At 40.2% G+C, this 21,048-nt stretch overlaps 1 protein-coding gene across 1 annotated transcript; it reads left to right on the plus strand.

Moving 5' to 3' along the window:
* The first annotated feature begins 3,052 nt into the window (after positions 1–3,052).
* fshr (follicle stimulating hormone receptor) lies at positions 3,053–20,822 on the plus strand. Its single transcript, XM_030754732.1, has 14 exons — positions 3,053–3,422; positions 5,603–5,674; positions 6,242–6,316; positions 6,554–6,628; positions 6,727–6,801; positions 9,049–9,120; positions 9,481–9,561; positions 11,366–11,434; positions 11,545–11,619; positions 13,656–13,841; positions 14,416–14,636; positions 17,159–17,340; positions 17,425–17,616; positions 17,795–20,822. The coding sequence occupies exons 1-14, from the start codon at positions 3,133–3,135 to the stop codon at positions 18,329–18,331; spliced, it is 2,202 nt and encodes a 733-aa protein (XP_030610592.1). The 5' UTR covers positions 3,053–3,132; the 3' UTR covers positions 18,332–20,822.
* Positions 20,823–21,048: the final 226 nt, after the last annotated feature.

A 21,048-nucleotide genomic window follows, 5' to 3' on the forward strand; every position in this document is an offset into this window, starting at 1 on the left:
TCTGGATACCTGACTGTATTAATTGATTTACTGAGTTAATCAGTTTTATCATGATTCATTTGAGAAAACACTTAAAAAGTGTATTTCGGGTTCAGTCTCATGGTTCATATCACCATGTGGGATAGGTGGTTGGTAAAAAAAAAAAAAAAAATGAAACGAGACCCTCCAGTGTGCAATTCCAGCATGCTGTTCTGCAAGGACTTTTGAAAAAAGTTCTTCAGTACCTAAGTGTTTCATCAATATGACTATATTAGAAAATTCTTTTGACACAGAAAGAATCACAGCTAGAAGATGAGCCTGGTATGAAAATGTAAAAAAAAAAAAACCTGAGTTACAGTTGTTGCACAAAGAAAATCATCTGATTCTGAGGGCGTCTGGTGGGAGGCACTGATTGATTTTTCAGACACATACACGGTGAAGAAAGGTTCATTTCTAAAGCTGAATATTTGCTCAGCATCATCATTAGTATACCTTTTCATTTTGGCTCCTCACAGGCACGATCAAAAGAGGATATCTGGACAACTACAGCGGCTTGCTGTCTCGCTGAATCAGTAGCAGACCACTGAAATGAGAATCAGCTAAACAAGAGTGCAAATTATATGTCTCAAAACAGAATTTTACATGCACATGTACTGGCTTTTTTTTTTTTTTTTAATTAAACAAACAAAGGGCAGGAACTCGCCAATATTTCTCATCCTCCCTTGCGTAGGTGTTGAGCAATCAGCAACAGATTAATCCACAAAGTCATATCAGGTGCAGCATGCATATGCACACAGGTGCTGCGCTGTCTCTCCTTGCTTAGTCCTTCATCTCCACTCCCTCCAGCTGTGTTTGTTAGACTCTGCCTATCCTTTCTCCTTTCTTCTGTTTCTTTTTTTTTGCCTTGTGTATAAGCAAGCAACTGTGGGAGCATGTATCCTCGTGTGTGTGTGTGAGGGAGAGAGAGAGAGAGAGTGTGTGTGGTCGTGTCAGGAGCTCAAGGCTGCATTTTTCCTCCTGCTTTGGAATAAATTACAAGGAGCTCTTTTCCTCGACCACATGAAGTTCCCACACTGCACACACACGCACGCACATACACACAAATGTATAAATACAAGAGACGACAACATGAATGGAGAGCAGACGCGAAACATATAAAAGAAGTAAATGGCAAATGGAAAAAAGACCGCTTGCTATAAAAGTGTGTGTGTGTGTGTGTACCTGTATCCTGAATGCAGAGCGTCCTTGCAAGCTGGCTGCGTGTCCTGCTGACGTGAGAGGAGAGCGCGGTAGAAAGGAATATTATGTCCACTATTATCGAAGTGTGCTCATCATTTAACACAAATATGAGACAAGAGACAAAACAGATTCACACCTGGTCCCTGGACTTATTTTTGCTGTTAGTTTGTTAGCGTGACATGATGCTTAAAAAAAAAGATTTGTACTCCCTGAGGTCTGTAATTATTACAACAAAGCTGTAAACATGCAGATCCATACTTAGGTATGCAACTAAAGGCAAAAACGAAAACAAAATAAAGATAAATGTGAACACCCAGAAAACAGAGTTTCCTGAAACCTTCTAATACAGCAGAGTTTTCAGACATGTTAGCTTAATATTATTAAAAAGGAATATCAAGCTTTTGAGTTAACCTCCAAGCATCTGGTACAAGCTTTACCTTTGACCCTAATCAGTTGACAAAAAAAAATAATTTTTAAACTTCTTACTGTTTTTATTTTTTTATTTAGTTAGTTATTTTACATTAGATCATGCTTTATATATCTTTGGTCTTGGCACCTATCAGGCAGGAGAAGAAGAGGAGATTCATGGATGTAGTGAAGAAGGACATGCAGAGTGTTGGTGTGACAGAGGAGGATGCTAGGGACAGGGTGAGCTGGAGATAGATGATCTGTTGTGGTGACCCTCCAAAGAAAGTAGCCACCAGCAATTTACCCGGAGGACTGCCACTCACTGGATACTTTCCTCTTCTTCAGACCATTCTCTGTAAATCCTAGAGACGGTTGTGTGAAAATCCCAGCAGGTCATAAGTTTCTGAAATACTCAGATCAGCCCAACAACCATGGCACATTCAAAGTCACCTAAATCAGCTTTCTTCTCCATTCTGATGCTCAGGTTGAACTTCACCAGGTTGTCTCGACCATGTCTGCATGCCTAAACGCATTGAGTTGCTATCATGTGATTGACTGAATAGATAACAAGCAGTCGTACAGATGCACATAATTAAATGGATGGTGAGTGTGTGTTGTGCTGGATATTGGTATAGCAACACTATAAAAACTGTTGTATCGTGCACTAAAGCATTTTAGCCAGTTCAGTGAGGACCAGTCTGATATTTCCATCTGCACTCATTAATATTTGTGTCACTGCTCCATTCACAGGCTTCACCACTATTCCATGTGCTGGTCCAGGAGCAGAAAGACCTCAACACAGATGAGAGCGGGAACACATGGCAACAGAGATGATAAAGAGACTGATTTAGTCAGATGTAGCAAATATACAAGAAATTGGTGTGGCCTTGGGTTGCAAAGAGGCTTGCAGATGCACAGCAGGCAGACTAAAGCAGCTAGATGAGATAGCCAGTTGGATGCGTGTGAATGTATGGAAGGGTGTTAGCTGAGCCATCACTTGATGTGGGCTTCATGGGCTGCCTGAACTAGCTTGATTTAGCAAAAATGGTCTTTCCTAAACATGAGGACAAATGTAAAATTTTATATTTATTCACTGTTTATTTTTTATGGGAAATGAGGAGCATCTTATTGAAGGGTTGTGCACCATTTGATGATATGAAAAAAGACACACACACATTCAGTGCTCTCATGCCATTCTCTAGCATTAAAATCTCATGTCTTCTTTATGTGATTAGTTTTGAAGAAGATAATTCAAAGGTCATAGAACACCAGTCATTGATATCCTATCAAGATGTATACTTTGTTCTCCCAGTTGTTACACAGTTGAAAAACACACATAACTCCACCCAACAGAGACCTCCTACATCCTCATACTCCCTCAAGCTTTTCACACGCCCCCAGCATTCACCACTGCATGACAGAAAACACCAAAACACCTCACATTTCTCTCTAGCTGACCTGGCGCTGAACCCTGAGCGGATAGACGGGCAAAAGCACTCATATCAAATGTGGAGTGTGGGCCAGAGACAATATCAGAGTACAAGACACAAAAGAAGACACACTAGAAAAGTGAAACCCCTCTGTGGACCCAAGCAGGCTGAAATGATGCTGGTAATGATACTCATGATGCTGCTGGTTGCTACGATAAAGACGGCAGCAGCCTCGGCGCGCGGCTCTGAAATGGACATCAGACATGGATTTCAGCCCAGTTTGGCCAAACAAACCATGTGCCCATCCTACCTGCTGACATTTGGAGTCACAGCGCTTCCTTCCAACATCTCCAGCACCCAGTGCCTGTGAGTATATACACACACACACACACACACACACACACACACACACACACACACACACACACACACACACACACACACAGTGGATGCAGTGGTTCTGTTGTAGATGTTTACCTTGCGTTTTTCACCTCCACATTCTCAAACAAAATTCATCAAAATTCACGTAATACCAACTTTTCTCCCATCATTGTTAAATTATAGTAAACGACGATGGGCAGCAAGTGCCAGAAGTAAACTGTTCCTCTGCAGCGTACTTGCTGTAATCAACAACAGTGTATTATCATAATAAATTGCTGTGGAGGATGAAGCTTTATATTATGATACTGTCAGCTGTTTGGTTGCTCTTATTTGTCTTTGTGGTTCTGCCTCATTCTTCATCTGTAACATCCGTGTATAGAGGATTGGCTGAACTTTCAAATAACGGTGCTGCTGCTGCTGCTCAGGTCCTAATTATTCCCCATTCTGTTTACTGCCTGCATTGAAAACCCCTAGAATAAGCTTTTGAGGAGATGTATGCACCAGTCTTTTTCCTCCTATATCACTTTTCTGTCACCTTTCTTTTCTGGTATTAATTATTTGCATTTGATGGCATGCTTACGTTTGCCTTTCTCTGCAACTCACAAGTGATAGATACAGTAAGGAACGGTCCAAATCGAAGCAGCAGCATTTTTACCTTTGTTATTGCCCGAGCTTCACAAAACACACAACCCCAGAAATAATGCAGCTTAACAGATTTCCATTCCTTTTTGAATCTCCACACACCCAGTTTGAAACAGACCTAGTGATGTAATTCAAGGGTATTTTTTTCAGACTTTCAATGCCTGGAAAAAATGCTTTGAAGCCACAGAAAGCCTGAAATTTCTTATCAAGTTTGCTTTGAAGCTACAATAATACATATAGTGGAATGACCACAAAACACATCTAGCAAAGCTGCTGCTGTTTTGTAGTCTGAGCAGATCTCCAAATGATGAGCAAACTGACTTTGATTTGTAAAATTGGCAACATCCCTCTGACTGACATGCCAGTAATGCAGCAAATACATCTATAAATCCCACCACCCGTTCACTACCTTAAAGCAATACTGTAGGTATGAAATGTTTACAAATCCAAATCCCATCTCGTGAACATGCACAATCATTTGGACATTCCTGTGTAATCCTCACTCATCTCCTGGACGAGTGGCTCAGGTTTTCTGCTTTTATTAAACATTCATTGACTCAGGGAATGTATGCAAAGCTTTTCCGCTCATCCTCCACGTCTTGCAGCGCAGCCACAGCTACTTATTGTTGGCTGCTGAGCAGGTAGCCACAGGTTAAAGACTGCCTGTGGAGTTTTCTTGTAAACAAACAAAAGGGGGAGTTTAAAGTCGGTGTTCCTCACCAGGGCCGTTTGGGTTATTAGCTTGCATATTTTGTTACCAAGAAAGAAAAAAATTTACAAAATTCCCACGTTTAGTGCACAGAAATCTAAGTCTTAGCAGAAGTTATTTCTTCTTTCATGGAGTCACTTTAACCTCCAGTGGTTGTTTAAAGTTGATGCGATTAATTTAGGTGTCTTTCACACACTTGCACAAAGCTGATGGTGATTGTCATTCATAGTAAACAGTAACTTTTTTTTGCTTTGGCTGCCTAAACATTTGCAAGGGATCTCAAGGCCTCCCAGAGAAAGAGACAGGGTGAGGTAAAGATTAGAATCACCCAAAGCATTTTTGCAAACTTTTGTCTAGACGTACACAGGAACAGTTTAGCTTTACATAATCTCACTCACAATAAAACAAAGCAAAACAAAGAAAAAAGCACGTGGCCTGTGAGTAAATACATCTGCCGCACACGCAAGACAAGGACACACTTTGTGGCAGAAGAAGCAAATATCCCAAGAGATGCGCTGTGAACTCCCAGGTGGCGATGCGTGTGTTCTCATCTGCTCTATTTTGCTCAAAGGTCAAGGCTCGGGAACAGTGGGGATATTTACAAGTATGCAGCAAGTATGCAGTAACGGATGACCATTTCAGATGCAATCCACAACAACCACATGCACAGAGCTTGGGAACTTGTGTAGACTCCCTTCACATAATTAGCAACTGACTTTCTTCACTGGTCAATATGCACACAAAGCCCTGCAATCCCTGTGATCGGTGTTGTAGTGGTGAGAGCTGATGTGAGTGGCTGTTTCTGCATCAACAGGGAAGTTAAGCAGACGCAGATTACGGAGATCCAGCAGGGCGCCCTCTCCAGCCTGCAGCACCTAAGGGAACTGTAAGTGCGCGCCTGTCGATTATGTTTGTTCTTTGATGCGGAGCATAATGTACTGAGGAGGTCAAAACACATGAGATATGGATCATCCAAACAGACTGGGAATAATTCAGTGCTATTCCTGGTAACACAGCTTAATGTGCAGATCAATTTTATATGCAATGCATACAAATGATCTCAGTCTAAAATCATATTTGACAAGAGTTATACTTATTCATTTTGTGCTTATGTTAATGTATACAGTAGCGCTGAGGTCATCTCCCATGTTTCTATATAATAACTTTATAATTAGCAAACAATTAACACATGGGGGTTTATTTCAAATTAAACTGGCCTTTTTTTATGCTGCTACTAATGATTTTCATTAGTGATTAATTGGGTAGTCAGTCAGCATCTGCAGCTGACTAATCATTTCAGCTCTTACATGTTGAAGTGCAAAGGAAACAATCACAGGCTAAAATAGACTGAAATCTTCAGATTGTACTATTTTATTGCTTTTGTTGCCAAATAAAAAATAAATAAATTAAAAAAAACAATAACTTTTTTTCTGGCCTTTACTGCCAATCTTAGCACCATATCAGAGAACGACATGCTGGAGAGTATCGGTGCGTTTGCCTTTGCTGGCCTCCCGCGCCTCACCAAAATGTGAGTATACTGATTTCTAAAAGCCGCCGGCTGCACGAAGCAGGTTTTGTCCAACATGTTTATGTATTTAGTCTTTGTAATGGAACATGAAGAGCTCCAGCCTCTGAGGAAGATCACCCAAATAGTTTAGTAGTAAGCATGCCAGGGTGGCGGAGACAAAACACTCCAAAGAATGAGTGTGAATGAATAATTGACTGCATTTTTAATACATACATCATATTCTTGTGTTTCCCTCAGATTAATATCTAAAAATGTTGCTTTGAAGAGTATAGGGGCTTTTGCTTTCTCTGACCTACCTAAACTCAGCGAGATGTAAGTATAACTGGCAGCATAGCGGCAAGTGTGAAACCCCATAATTACAAACCAGTCATTTATATTAATGAGAACATGGCTGAATGTGTTACTTTCAGAATCATAACAAAGTCAAAACACCTGAGCTTCATCCACCCAGATGCATTCAGGAACATCGTGAAACTACAGTATTTGTGAGTACTCAGTGAGAGTTCAGCTTTCAGTTTGTGTCTCTCAAAACTGATTGTGAGTCCAAAATAGGTCACGGGTGACAGCCCTACTTCTGACAGTCCCCACGACCAAAGACATTATTTTTTAATGAGCTCGGTTCCTCCCGTGTCACCCTTCATGCTCAAAATTTTTAAAAAAAAAAGTATTTTTTCCCCACAAAATGACTTAGAGGCCATCTCGTGCATCCTGCTTTAATTTGTAGCAAACAAAAGAAAAATTCTTTTATGTCTTTTGAAACAATCTCAAAGTAACAGTTTATGAAGAACACTGCTGCGCTGGAATCCCTTACAGGCATTTTTAACTGTTACTGTTTGTCCCAATTTGTGAAAACTGGGACACACAAACACAGCAATCTGTGGTGAAAAATAAATAAATAAAACCATTTTTTTAAAGAGGGGCACCTTAGTGCAAATTTAGTTTGTTATTTTAAAAAAAGTTTATTTGGAGGTTTTTTTCCAGCTCCATTGCTCCAGTGTTATTCTAGCTTTTGCAAAATTTGTAGTTCAAAATAATCCTTATTTATCTTATGGTGGGCCTTGATGGAGCCCCTCAGTTTATCCATTGTAGGAAACGAGCTCAGTGGGTGGGTGGGGCATCCGGACTTGGAGCCATACCTGGGTGATGACAATAATAATAGGAATGTCAGCCCTCTTTGACATCACACAGTGCCAAAAGTGGGAAAAAAAAATCTGCCTGAGGCCTGAGCTTTTTTGCTCACAGGGATTATCTATATATATATACGCAAACTTTGGTTGATTCAGAGATGCAGTGATCGGCTCTGTTGCCTCACAGCAAGGAGGTCCTGGGCTGCAAACTGTGCATAGCTGATTCAAGTGTGAATGTGAGCGTGAATGACTGTCTGTCTCTCTCTATTAGCCCTGTGATAGACTAGCAACTTTTTAATAGCTGATCCTGGAATCCAAACGGTTACAAAGGTCCAGGAGTTAAAATGGGAATCCTCAAAAGGAGGAAGCATGAGGAATCAGACATGAATGTACAGATGATCAAAGGCAAAGGCCAAGGGAAACATAGGACTGCATAAATAAGTGATAAGTAAGTACGTAGGCACAGTTGGGAAGGAAACACAGAGGAAAACAATCAGACAGAGAGATGAACATAATGAGGCAAATAATCATAAAAAGGAGGGAAAGGAACAAAAATAGGAAATAAAACCAAAGCAGCACATATGTGAAAACAAATCCAAGAGATAGTTAGGCATGAGGACTAACACTAAATATGATAACAGAGACTGGGGAACGTAGAGAGCAGGGGAAAGGGCACATACAACGATACACAACAAAAAACAACAGGGTCCGAGACACAACAAATACTCTCTACTATAAAACTATAAACCATACTGGACCTCATTTGCAAACAGTCCAATCCATGTACCAGACTATTTTCAGAGGAATGCTTTTTTTGTTTTGTTTTTTAAGCCACTTAACACAGACCGGTTGAATCATTCAAGCATAAAAAGGCTCCTAACTCAAGGTGTGAATCAGTGTTGTGCCTACAGACAACTTAGCAAAGATTCAGTTTTAAATTGTATCTTTAGGCACTTTGTTACTCGCAGCCTGCAAAAACATTGTTCCTGTTTCTTCAGCTGAATCTATGAAAGATGACAAAATAAACACAGTTTGACAGACATAAAATAGTATTTTTTTCACCAACTCTATGAGAATTGTGAAAGCTGTTTTTGCTTTATAAACTGTAATTAATTTTATGTTTGCATACGTTTTAATCAATCACTGCATCTATTTCCCATTTTTCCAGCAAAATATAAAGAAATGAGGCATGGCTCAAGACTTTTGCACAGTACTGTATATCAAATTACCATTTGGCTATGTGCTTGTGGACTCCTGGCAGCCCCTACTGTTTGAACCTAGCCTCTGGTGTCTTGTGTTATGTTAGGATGGTAGATACCTACTGAACTTCAGCATGTTTGTTTCCTTATTTCATTTTTACTATTTAGCTTAAACCAAAGCAGTTGTGTCTCTGTTAGAATAACCAGAGTGACAGGAGGCCTTCCAACTGTTTGCAGGCATTTTATAGAAACTGAATGTCTAATTTATCTCTCTGCAAATTTTATCTAATTTATTACAATGGATGAGACAGTGTGTGTTATTTTATCACTGCTACTCTCTGCTTAGTGTCTGTTTTTCAGAGGTTACTGTTTAGTAACATTTTCTGGTTAAATTTTTGCATCACAGGACCATCTCCAACACCGGGCTGAGGATTTTTCCAGACTTCTCCAAGATCCATTCCACTGCCTACTTTCTGCTGTAGGTCTCGGCACAATTATACACGCCTCCACACGTGAATTTATAGGCTATTACATGCACACAGAATTAAATACTCCCATAAGAAATCACACCACTAATCGTATAGTACTGCAGTCAAAACCCAGCAGTTCCTACCAGATTATCAAGAACACACACCATCTGTCCCTAGCCGTCATCCTTTAAAAATCCATATTCAGACTGTCTCCCATTGGACATTCATTAGCTTCAAACAGACAGTGGATTAGACAGGCACTGCTGAAAGATTCCTAATGTTTTGCACCTTCTGGTGTTTTTTTTCCTACCACTTACATACCAGTGTTGGCCATTAATCTTGAAGTTTTTGATCTTTATACTGCTTAGGGACCTGCAGGACAACAGCCACATAAAGAAAGTCCCTGCCAATGCCTTCAGAGGCCTCTGCACTCAAACTATCGAAGAGATGTAAGCGATTCATCTTTTTTTTTTTTCTTTTTTTTTTAGAAACACATCACCCTCACAGATCCGAGTGGGCATTGCATGCACAGTGATGAATGTTCCCTGAAATGCTCTCTGCCCTCTCCTTTTTCTGCATTTCATACTTTTATTTCTATGCATCACTTTTTATGTAATTATTTCTTTGCCCTTTCCTTTTCAGTTGCAGATCACTAATCCTGCTGAAAATCACACATTGAATTAGGATCAAAATGAATTCAAATTTTTTTGCTTGATTGTAAATAATGTACCTACCTAATGTACCTCTCTCTCTCTATCTCTCTCTGCTTAGATAGATAGATAGATAGATAGATAGATAGATAGATAGATAGATAGATAGATAGATAGATAGATAGATAGATAGATAGATAGATAGATAGATAGATAGATAGATAGATAGATAGATAGATAGATAGATAGATAGATAGATAGATAGATAGATAGATAGATAGATTGGATAATGTGCCTATAAAATCAAGAGCTCCAGCCAGCAACAGGTTAGTATAGCTTAACGTTGGCGACAGCAGTAGATGCTTTAGCTGTTCTCAAGCTAAAGTTATTTTTGGCTGCTCCCTTGTCACATGGGGTTGCCACAGCAGGTAGCTCCAACATGTTTTGATTTGACTGTCAAGTGATTTCAAGCTCATTAACGAAAAGCTTTTTTGTTCAAATGATAAATTGCGGTTTTACAGGGATGATATGTTTGACTATTTCTTGGCTCTAAGGGGCTTGTCAGGCAGTCAGGAAGTTACAGCACCTGTCCAACAAAGAATCTGGCACATAACCCCATGCAGAACTGTTTTGGGGTTTTTTTTTATACTTACAAAAAAACAATATAATGTGTTAATTAATGAGTCTTAGAGGAGGGAGTAGGTGGATTTTTGAAACCTTTGGACAGTGCCAGGCTAGTTATTATTATTATTATTACTACCATTTCCTTCCAGGCTCAGAAGGGGTGGTATCACTCATAAAAAATAAATGTCAGATTTGCTTTTACATGTAAAAATATATAAGTGCTTCTCACTCATCATTTCTGCAGCTAGCAGTGCACTCTTCAGTCCCCTTTACCTCTAATGCACTATGATAAATGGGACTCAAACTGCATAGTATTCAGCTTATGAAGAGCACAAATCCAGTCTAAATTCTGTGTGATTAATAAATATTTGTTCAAATTCAAAGCTTCAGGGCCACTTTTGGTAGACTGTGACTCTGCACCCAGACTTCAAAGCAAGTTTCTTATTCTGTGACTAAACAGCAAAAAAAACCAATCGAACATAACTGTCTTTATTTGTGCAGCTTTTATCCAGAGAACACAATGTTCTGTAGTTTACTCAACAGCGCCAGGTTATTTGTTTTTATTATCATTTTTTTTCCCTGCAAGGCTTTGTACTATGATAATCCAGAAGGCTGCTGGCTGTAAATTGATAGAGATGGATAAAGGGATGCTATCAATCACATCGAACACTCAGCAAGTAGAATCTGGATGTTTCTTCCATAAATGTAGGAAGCTTCCAACAAAACAGTTTGATGGCAGCCTCTGCGATCCACAGCAGAAAAGGAGAAAGCAGAAAAAGCATCAGAAGACGACAACGCGATCATATTTAGGCTTTACTCGGTGTGACTAAAACCCCGTGTATTTGCACGGCTTTAGTCACTGAGAACAAAAGAAGTGCAAACACTAAAAATTGGCATTAATGGTTAAATAAGTTTACTGTTGGAAATGTTCTGTGTTGGAGCCACATGACTGTAATTTGGCTTCTCTTTCTAATGACAGACGGCTCACCAGAAATGGCATCAAGGAGGTGGCAAGTGACGCCTTCAACGGAACAAAGATGCACAGATTGTGAGTCACAGGCAGAGACACAATTACAAACAGAAGATTTCCCAAAAAAAACCAAAAAAAAAACTCGTACATATTTAACTCCTCTCTCTCTCTTTCTCCCTTGCTCTCAGGTTCCTAAGAGGCAACCGACAGCTTACTCACATCAATCCCAGTGCCTTTGTGGGTTCCAGTGAGTTGGTGGTACTGTAAGCATGACATCCAACAGTAACTCATGCCTAAATGATTCACCCTCCTCATCATCGCTTATTAAACTCAGGATGTAGGGGAAAACAGAAGAAAAAAAAAAGTGACATTTGCAAGGACATTTGAAAAAGTTTACAGATCGAGGGTTAAAAATAGATTAGGATCAGGTGAAGTCGATGGACTCTAACTGGAGATGGAGATTTCTGTTTATTCGCCTAACAAAGAGACACCTATTTCTATTGAAGCAAGAATCAGACAAATTATTTGTTTTTCTTTTGGACTGTCATCACTGTGATGTTTTTTCTTCACTCCCCGGCAGTCACTTGGCAATCAAACAGTAGCTCCTCTTCAGTTTCTTTTTTTTTTTTTTTTATTCAGCTGGCACTTCTCTTAAATCCGAGAGTGTTCCATGAAAATGTATTTCATTTATTTATTTATTTTTTTAGATTTTATGAACTGATCAAATCTCTATTACAGACAGCACACTCAGTGGAAAAGAAGAATCTGTTAAAAAAAAAAAAAAAAAAAAAGGCAGTTCACCCCCAAAATTAAATTAATGTATTTTTTCCTCTGGGCTGTGGTGGCTTTTATCCATCTAGATTGTTGTGGTGTGAGTTTCCCAGCTTTGGAGATATTAGCTGTAAAAAATGTCTGTCTTCTCTTGAATATAACAGAACTGAAAAGCATTTCCCTGTGCAGAAGTCTTGAGCCAGCCCTTTTGCTTGTCTTTGGATGATGGCCTTTTGGTCTGTGCTCTGTCAAAATGACCTCACACTGCTTCAGTAATGTTGAGGTCTGGGCTCTGGAAAGGCCAGTCCATGACTGATAGTATTTCTATCCAGGTATGCTTTTACTGCATTGGTAGAGCATGTGTAGACACCAGCGATGGTTCATCCCTTGAGTTGGTTGCCTTTTCATGCCTGAATATTTTACAGGTCAGTGTTAAGTAGTTCAACAAACAAAAACAAAAAAAATCTCTATAAATGGTCAGATACACTGGACTGAAAATGAGTGAAAAAGTAGCCAATGTTCAAAGCTCATGGGTGAGTAGGCTAAATGCAGCAGCACGGGTTTGACTCTGACCCAACGCCCTTTGCTGTGTGTCTTCTCCAACTCTTTGCTTTGCTCCAATAAAGCAATAAAAAAAAAAGCTCCCCCCAAATAATAATGTTTAAAAAAAAAGTCTGGCTCCTTGGAAACAAAATATAAAGAAATGAGGGGTGACTCAAGGTTTTTGCACAGTACTATACATTTGAAAAACTCATTAGCAATGCCTCTTTCCAAAAACATTGCCAGGTTACTTTTTAAAAAAATCCACAAAGCTTCTTGTAAGCAGTTCCCTGTAGGAGCTGTTTTCTTTCTACTGCTACGAGGCTTATTTTACAGCTCGGATGTGAAGGGGGGCCATTAAGGTTTATGTCTTGTAATGCGACAAAGCCCCTCATTACAGGGAAATTCCATCTTCCAGCAAGTGATTAGGTTTTTATGTAAGTTCAGCAAGGAAGGTCTGTTCTCTCGTGTTTTGTTTTATTTCTTCTTGGTTATTTGTGCTATTCTTGCAGCTCTCTTTAATGCCACTACTCCAGTCACCATCTCCTATGTGCATCAGGGATTCTGCTCTATGATGTCGTTTCTCACTGGAGTCTAACCACCAAAAACATCTCATTTTGGAAGTCTGACATTTTCTTAAATAAACGTTGCCCTTTTCTTTCAATTGAGCATCTGCTTTTTAAGATGTGGTTAGTGAGTGTTAGTGAGAGAGAAATAGTTCTTACACAAAATAAGGAGCGTGTATTTTTTTATTATTATGTGTTTGTTTTTAGTCACTTTATGCACCACAAAGAAAATGTGATCTGGTTCTGTTTCTTTCAAGAGATGATTTGGGCAAGAAACGTGCTCAAAACCGAGCAGCTCATACCAAAATAATTAGATCAATAAATACCACTGCAGACCTGCTTTGGGAGTGAATTGTCGCCTTAAGCGTGGCATTGATTCTGAAATTAGAATTTAAACTTGCTCTTTCCACTTGCTACTGCAGAGACATCTCAGACACACCCCTCAGCTCTTTGCCAGACTCGGTCCTTGGCGGACTCAAGACGCTAATAGCACAGTCAGCCTTCAACCTGAAAGAACTTCCTCCTCTTCAGCTGTTTACCAAACTGCAACAGGCAAAGCTGACATACCCATCACACTGCTGCGCCTTCCTAAACATGCACAGAAACAGGTACATGTCAAAAGATATCTGACCACATTATTTAGGGAATGGTATGAGTTTTGGAGGTAGCTGCTTGTTCATGTTGTTGCAGAGAGTCAAATGAATGGATTTAAACTACTATTACATCTGTCTGTTAAATATGAAACTACAGTTAAGAGCTGGTTAGTTTAGTTTCTAATGTAGTTATAGCTAACCACTAAAACCAGTGGTTTTTAAACTGTGGAGTGTAGAGACTCTAATGGGAGGTGTAAATGACCGGGAGAAACATATGGAGTGATACTAAGTTGAATTAATTTGATTTTACCTAAAGAAAATAAAACAAACAAGAGTTTTGAAGCTATCCTGGGTCCTAAATAATAATCTGGGCTGTTAGGTGTTAAGTGTATTTGCCTTTTGGGGCATGCCAGGAAAAGGCTGGGAACCACTGGGACAAACACTCAAAACCTGGAAGTAAAATGTGCAGGTTGATTTGTTTTCTGGTTAAATACCACTGAGTCAAAAACTCAAGTAGTTGCTGAAAGCACCTCATATATTTTGTTCACTTTCTGTGTTTGTCCATTTTGTGTGTTTTGTTGTGCACTAGATCAAGATGGCACTCACTGTGCGACGAGCCCGAGGCTAAGAATAACCTGCCCTTCTTTAGGGAATACTGCTCCAACTCCACCTCCGTCACCTGCAGCCCGGCACCTGACGACTTCAACCCCTGTGAAGATATCATGTCCGCTGCCCCCTTACGCATCCTCATCTGGATCATCTCTGTCCTCGCCCTGCTGGGCAACGCAGTGGTTCTCCTTGTATTGTTAGGTATGTTGTGTCATTAAACAATCTTTGAATCCTTAGTGAATACTGTTGCTCAGTGGTTCCCAAAGTGTGGGCTGCGGCCCCCTGGTGGGTCGCGAAGGTACTGCGGCGGGGCCACAGTAATAACAGAATGGGATTTTCTGTTTTATTAAGTGAACCGCAGCACTCGTGACTTTGGGAACCACTGCTGTAGATGATTTCTGCAATATCTCAATAAATGTTTCTCCAGGACCATCACTGGAACTGACTGATCTTCAGGGTTTCAGAGCTTTCTCCTTTAAAGCGAACCCAGAAATGCTTTTTAATACACAGTTTACATTGTAAATGGATCTGCAATATTTTATAGGAGATAATCATTCCTGAAATCTGACCAAGTCCCCCCCCCACAGACCTAACCAAAATATGTGGAAGCTTGTTTCCACCACCAAAAACCCTAACCCTAACCCTTTTTATTTTTGTCTTTTTTTCCACTCATAAATCAAAATTTCAGGTTATTATCTAAAATGTTTTGACTTACTCAGAAATTTTAGTAAGCAAATCAAAACATTGGGATACCTAACTCAAAATCTTGAGACAATGACCTGAAATTTGAGATAATAACTCAAAATTTCAACTTAGCTCCACCTGGTTAAAAAAAAGTTTTTTTTCAGTGGTGGAAACAAGCTTCCATAAAAAATGTGCCTGAAACAGAAAGTCTTTTTTTTTTTTTTTTTACTGAAATGAATAAGTCCACTAAGCCTAAAAATAACTCCACATTTACTTCTGGTTTCTCACAGGATGCAAACCCCAGTCTTGTGGGTGAATGTCCTGTTTTTGGTCCTTTCATCCACCTCAGCCTCATCTTTATGTGAACTTCATTGCTCTGCACTTCTTCCAGTCAATGAGACAATGTTTTCACATCACAGAGACACTAAGCACTAATCTATTTCACAGCACACTAAGGAGCCACAGCATAATATTGTATAGGTTCGCTCTTACACCACCTTTCACATGCAGCATTTAGGTTTTTAGGAATTTGTAGTAGGGTTTAATATTTTTCCCGAAAATGACATGAATCAAATCCCGGGAAATGACGAGCCATTTCCCGGGAATCCCGGGAAAAAGTTTATTTATTTTTTTATTTTAATTAGGCCTTCTGTAGCCTGTGTCGGCCTTAACCTATTGTGATATTGTAGAGGTAGCTTTCCAGCTATGTCCTGTTATGCCCAGTAGGGGGTAACGTCGGCTTGATTAACGCAATAAAACCTACATCTCGGCATTCGAGTGCTCGAGCTATGCGGTGTTGTATCGTTCCTCAACACTCCCTTAACAAATATAATTCGAATATTCCTCCATTGTACATGGAATTATACCAAGCTATTTTACAACTGCTGGTGCAAAACAATACGGTTCATCTCCACAGCATTGATAAAGGCTCAGCCACGCTGTCGTGGCGACATCTGTTGCGCTATATCTCCACCAGTGGAACGCTGTAATAGTCATTGAAAAGTTAACTACCGTACTACACTATAATATGGCATAACACAGGGCCTTGAGTAATGCACTACGACTTGGTCATTGCCATTCTGGCAACAGCAAATTTATAACACCGTGTCTGAGGGTTAAAGTAGGTTCGCTGTGAATCGTCTATTGAAAAACTGGCCGATCCTTATAGCCTAAAAAATATACATTTTACTCAACTCCATTTTAAAAGCGAAATATGTTAAAGCAATCTATTTCATGATAATTTCTTCACACATTAGGCCCGTATCCTAATTCATGATTGTTAGTAAGCGGCTGCAAACGAGGAAAAGAAACACTCGAAGTTAAACAGATATTTCTTTATTGTTCAGGGCAGGCATATTTTATAGGCTATATAATGCAATATAACAATATATAATAATATAAAATTATATAATACAAAATACCTTAGGGTAAACACATTGCCTACGATTTCAACAAATTAAAGAGGAAAAAAGCACAACTGTGTAATACCTCTATTAAAACGCTTGAGATGAAGGCTGAAGCCTTAAACGGAGGCTGAACGTGCCTGAAATGAAGAGTAATGCTTTTCGCATTAAACGAACCCTTCTCTCAATATTTCCTTAAATTTAACATTCTGAAGCTTTCTTTTCTTTCTGAAAGTCAAATCAACGCGCGCGACTTTTTTCCCGGTTTCCCGTCTAACGTTTCCCGGGAAACGGGAAATGGTTCTGATCGCATTTCCCGGGAATCCCGGATCCCGGGATTAAACCCTAATTTGTAGCCCTTCTGTGGGATTGAACACATGGGTCAGCCATTACTTGCCATGGGTGTTAAAAGCCTCAGGTACAGCTCACAAGACATGCAGTGTCAGAAATGCTCTAACCCAGCTGTCTGGCCATCACCATTCACTCCAAATTGTCTGTACACATCTTTTTGATTGCCCTCTTTTTCTGTTAGCAAAGCCCCAAAATATCCCACCACCCCCTTAAGAGGTACTTTGGATGCACTGAGTGGATGTTATTGCTGATAATCATTTATTTGTGGTTTTTATCTGTGGTCAGGCAGCGGCTATAAGCTGACTGTTCCTCGTTTCCTCATGTGCCACTTGGCCTTTGCTGACCTGTGCATGGGCATCTACCTGGTAGTGATTGCAACTGTGGATATGCTCACACGTGGCCGGTACTACAACTATGCCATAGACTGGCAGATGGGCTTGGGCTGCAATGCTGCAGGCTTCTTCACAGTGCGTACTCATCATATACAGTGACAACACTCATTAAAGCATGTGTTTGAATTGTAAATTAGTGCATCTGTGTGTCATTTACAGGTGTTCGCCAGCGAGCTGTCAGTGTTTACATTAACAGCAATCACTGTGGAACGCTGGCACACCATCACGCACGCTCTGCGACTTGACCGCAAACTTCGTCTGAGACATGCCTGCATCATCATGACAGCAGGCTGGATCTTCTCTTTGCTTGCTGCACTGCTGCCCACAGTTGGGATCAGCAGCTATGGCAAAGTGAGTGCTTCATTTAAACCACTTTAACTACTTTGCTGAAGAACTGCTCTGCTGCTCTCCACTCGTGCTGTAGATGTCTGCTTATTTAACCTGCTGCTCCACTGTTTATATTGTGGAAATGTGGCTCAGGATCCTTGAACACTGGGATATTTTTTTTTTTTTTGATTTCTTCATGCAGGTGAGTATCTGCCTGCCCATGGATGTGGAGTCCCTGATTTCCCAGTTCTATGTGGTTTCTCTTCTCCTCCTCAACATCCTGGCCTTCTTTTTCGTGTGCGGCTGTTACCTCAGCATCTACCTCACCTTTCGCAAACCTTCATCAGCACCAGCCCACGCCGACACCCGTGTGGCTCAGCGCATGGCCATCCTCATCTTCACAGACTTCATCTGCATGGCTCCGATCTCCTTCTTTGCCATTTCAGCTGCCCTCAAGCTCCCTCTTATCACCGTCTCAGACTCCAAACTGCTGTTGGTGCTGTTCTACCCCATCAACTCATGCTCCAACCCCTTTCTGTATGCCTTCTTCACCCGTAACTTCAGAAGGGACTTCTTTTTCCTCGCAGCTCGCTTCGGCCTGTTTAAAACTCGGGCACAGATTTACCGAACAGAGAGTTCCTCATGTCAGCAGCCAGCATGGACCTCTCCAAAGAGTAGCCGTGTTATCTTGTACTCCTTGGCCAATACACTAAGTTTAGATGGAAAACAGGAGTGCTGACTTTTACCCACAAATACAAGCACAGAATCTTTGCTAGATTTCTCAAAGCTCACTTGTTGCATATTGTATGGGTGTACACATAGGCTGCTAATTCCTTAAAATAATGCAACAGATCATCATTCTTATTATTTGGAGGGCATCAAATTTTGTATAATTTGGATGTATTACAAAAAGTTTTTTGACTCTACCCAAAAAAAAAAACCTTACATGATTTAAATTTGGCCACTGTCCTCTTCAAAGTCATTGCCTTTTGCACCTCTGGAAGTTGCTCAAGCTGCATCACTACCTAGATGTCCTGAGTCAGCAACTTGAAGCTCAATCTGTCTATTTAGACTGGAAATATCTACAGGGACTCTGTGAAAAAAAAAAAAAAAAGGTAACCTTTAGACTTGAGTTTTATTTTGGAAAAGAGGTGAATGAGGCAGGTTGTATGAGAGTTTCTTGACCACAGAAACACTGCCGCTGTCTGAGATGGCAATTTTTTTGTGATCAAGAAACTCCTGCATTTCCAGTGTTCCCCAGGACTTTGTAGTAAAACATATTTTTGACAAGCTGACATGGGGGATGATTCAAAACACAGTGAATGTCAAATTAACAATGAGCGCGCTCCTGTTTGTGCTCCTCTGTGCATTTTCGGTTAGAGTCTCCCACTAAAGACTGCTGTTCGGTCCATAAATAGCATCCAGAAGCCCTGCTCTCATCAGAAGGGATGATCCTCTGTATAAATATGTGGGTCAGTTTGACACAAAAGTTGATGTTTGTCTCTGTGCAAGTTTGAGATCTGTATTAGGCAACGTGCAAGTGGTCAGGATAGGACTTCCAGACCATGAGCCCAGACATGCTTGAAGTCACAAAACTTTTTATAGCACAATTTATCTCCCACATGTTCCCAAAATCTGACCAAAAAGACCCAAAAGAAAATGCAGGTGTCTGCTCTGGTGGGTTCAGAATTTGGTGTAAAAAGCATGAAAGCATGGATCCTGCCTTGTATCAAAAGTTCAGACTGTTAGTGGTGTAATGGTGTGGCAGATTCCTTGGCACCCTTTGGGCCCCTTAGTACTAACTGAGCATTGTTTGAATGCCGCAGCCTACCTGAGGATTACTGTTGACCATGTCCATACCTTTATGACCACAGTGTACCCATCATTTCAAACTGGTTTCTTGAACATGAAAATGAGTTCACTGTACTCAGGGTCAACCCAGCAAAGTATACCTAATAAAGTGGCCGTTGAGTGTAGTTTGGCTAAATCTGAGTCTGAGCTGTTCTAGATACCCACAGGTTTGTTTTAACTCAGGTGAAGTGCAGGAGTGGCGTTCTCAGCAACACAATTTAGAAGTAAGAAAACAAAAGAATGGAAGGGGCTGTAAACTGATAACTTCATCTACTATGTAACAAACACCATCCATCTGGCATCCAAAGATAATGTCACACACTAAAATGCTTCAAAATGATTTTAAACAGGTTTGATGCTTCGAATTTCAGCATACGCACAGTGAAAAAGAAAAATATTAATTTAACATTCAGTGCTTTGATTGAATGACATTCATTAAGAAGAACACTGCAGGGACCTGCTGATTAACAATCTCCTCCATACACCCAGTCTGCTGAAGCTCTCAGTGTCTACAATTTGCCAACAACTCTGTCTATTTTTTTGAGCCACAGACCTATAATTATTTTTGAAATTATGTTTATGTTTTCAAACTTACCATTAAGTGTCATTTTGGATTCTGCTTTTGTACAAAATATCTTGATGTGCTGTTTATATCATTTTTATAAAGTGTATTATTATATCCTTTCTGCTTTAATAGATTTTGCATGATGAATGCGAGTGTTTGAAGAGGCTTGACCGACAGAAAAAATCTCTCTCTGTCTCTCTCTCTCTCTCTCTCTCTCTCTCTCTCTCTCACACACACACACACACACACACACACACACACACACACACACACACACGCACAATAATTGAGCTGTCTTTATCTAGCAAGACTGTCCTTCAGAGCATCCAAAGCTTTCAAGGACAAAGTGACCCTCCCAACCTCTGCTCTGTGTAGCGAGGTGGATGGGTGGGCATAGCAGGAGAGGTACACAGCTGCTCTTTCTACTTAATACGGGGGAGGCGGGATATAGCAGCTAGACAAGGTGCGCGGGCACACACACACACACACACACACACACACACACACACACACACACACACACACACACACACACACACACACACACACACACAGAGCAACCCAGACTCTCAAGGCTGCAGCTGCAAGAAGAAATCCAAGTCCATCTCATTGATATGGATACACTGCCTCCTACATGTCAGCATTCAATGTGAGGGTGTGATTATAAATTGTAACCACCAGGTGATGCTACTGGGGCTAGATTTTTGGTGATTATGCATGTAACAGTGTGCACAAAAGTACATATGAAATCACCACTCTCCACAGATCCTACAGTTTTTGCTGAATGTTGATTTGTAACTAAACAATAAATATGTTCATTTTCCCCTAATAAAGTTTTTAAAAAGACAGCTTTTATCTCACACATGCTTTGCATAAAAGTTTACATCGATGTCTGCGTGAAGATTAATACAATGCTCATCAGAGAGTTACCTATCCCCTACATGTACCGTATTTCTTCTTCACGTTGAAAGCATGCGCAGTTTTTTTAAAGGGAAATATTCATAAGTGTAATGCATTTGCACTCAAATTTATATGCACCA

The sequence above is a fragment of the Archocentrus centrarchus genome, chromosome 19 (assembly GCF_007364275.1).
Source record: "Archocentrus centrarchus isolate MPI-CPG fArcCen1 chromosome 19, fArcCen1, whole genome shotgun sequence".
Taxonomy (NCBI): Eukaryota; Metazoa; Chordata; class Actinopteri; order Cichliformes; family Cichlidae; genus Archocentrus; species Archocentrus centrarchus.

Coding starts and splice junctions, on each gene's coding strand:
- fshr (XM_030754732.1), top strand. CDS start 3,133: ATGTGGAGTGTGGGCCAGAGACAATATCAGAGTACAAGACACAAAAGA. Junction 3,423..5,602: donor ATCTCCAGCACCCAGTGCCT/GTGAGTATATAC, acceptor CTGCATCAACAG/GGAAGTTAAGCAGACGCAGA. Junction 6,802..9,048: donor ATCGTGAAACTACAGTATTT/GTGAGTACTCAG, acceptor TTTGCATCACAG/GACCATCTCCAACACCGGGC.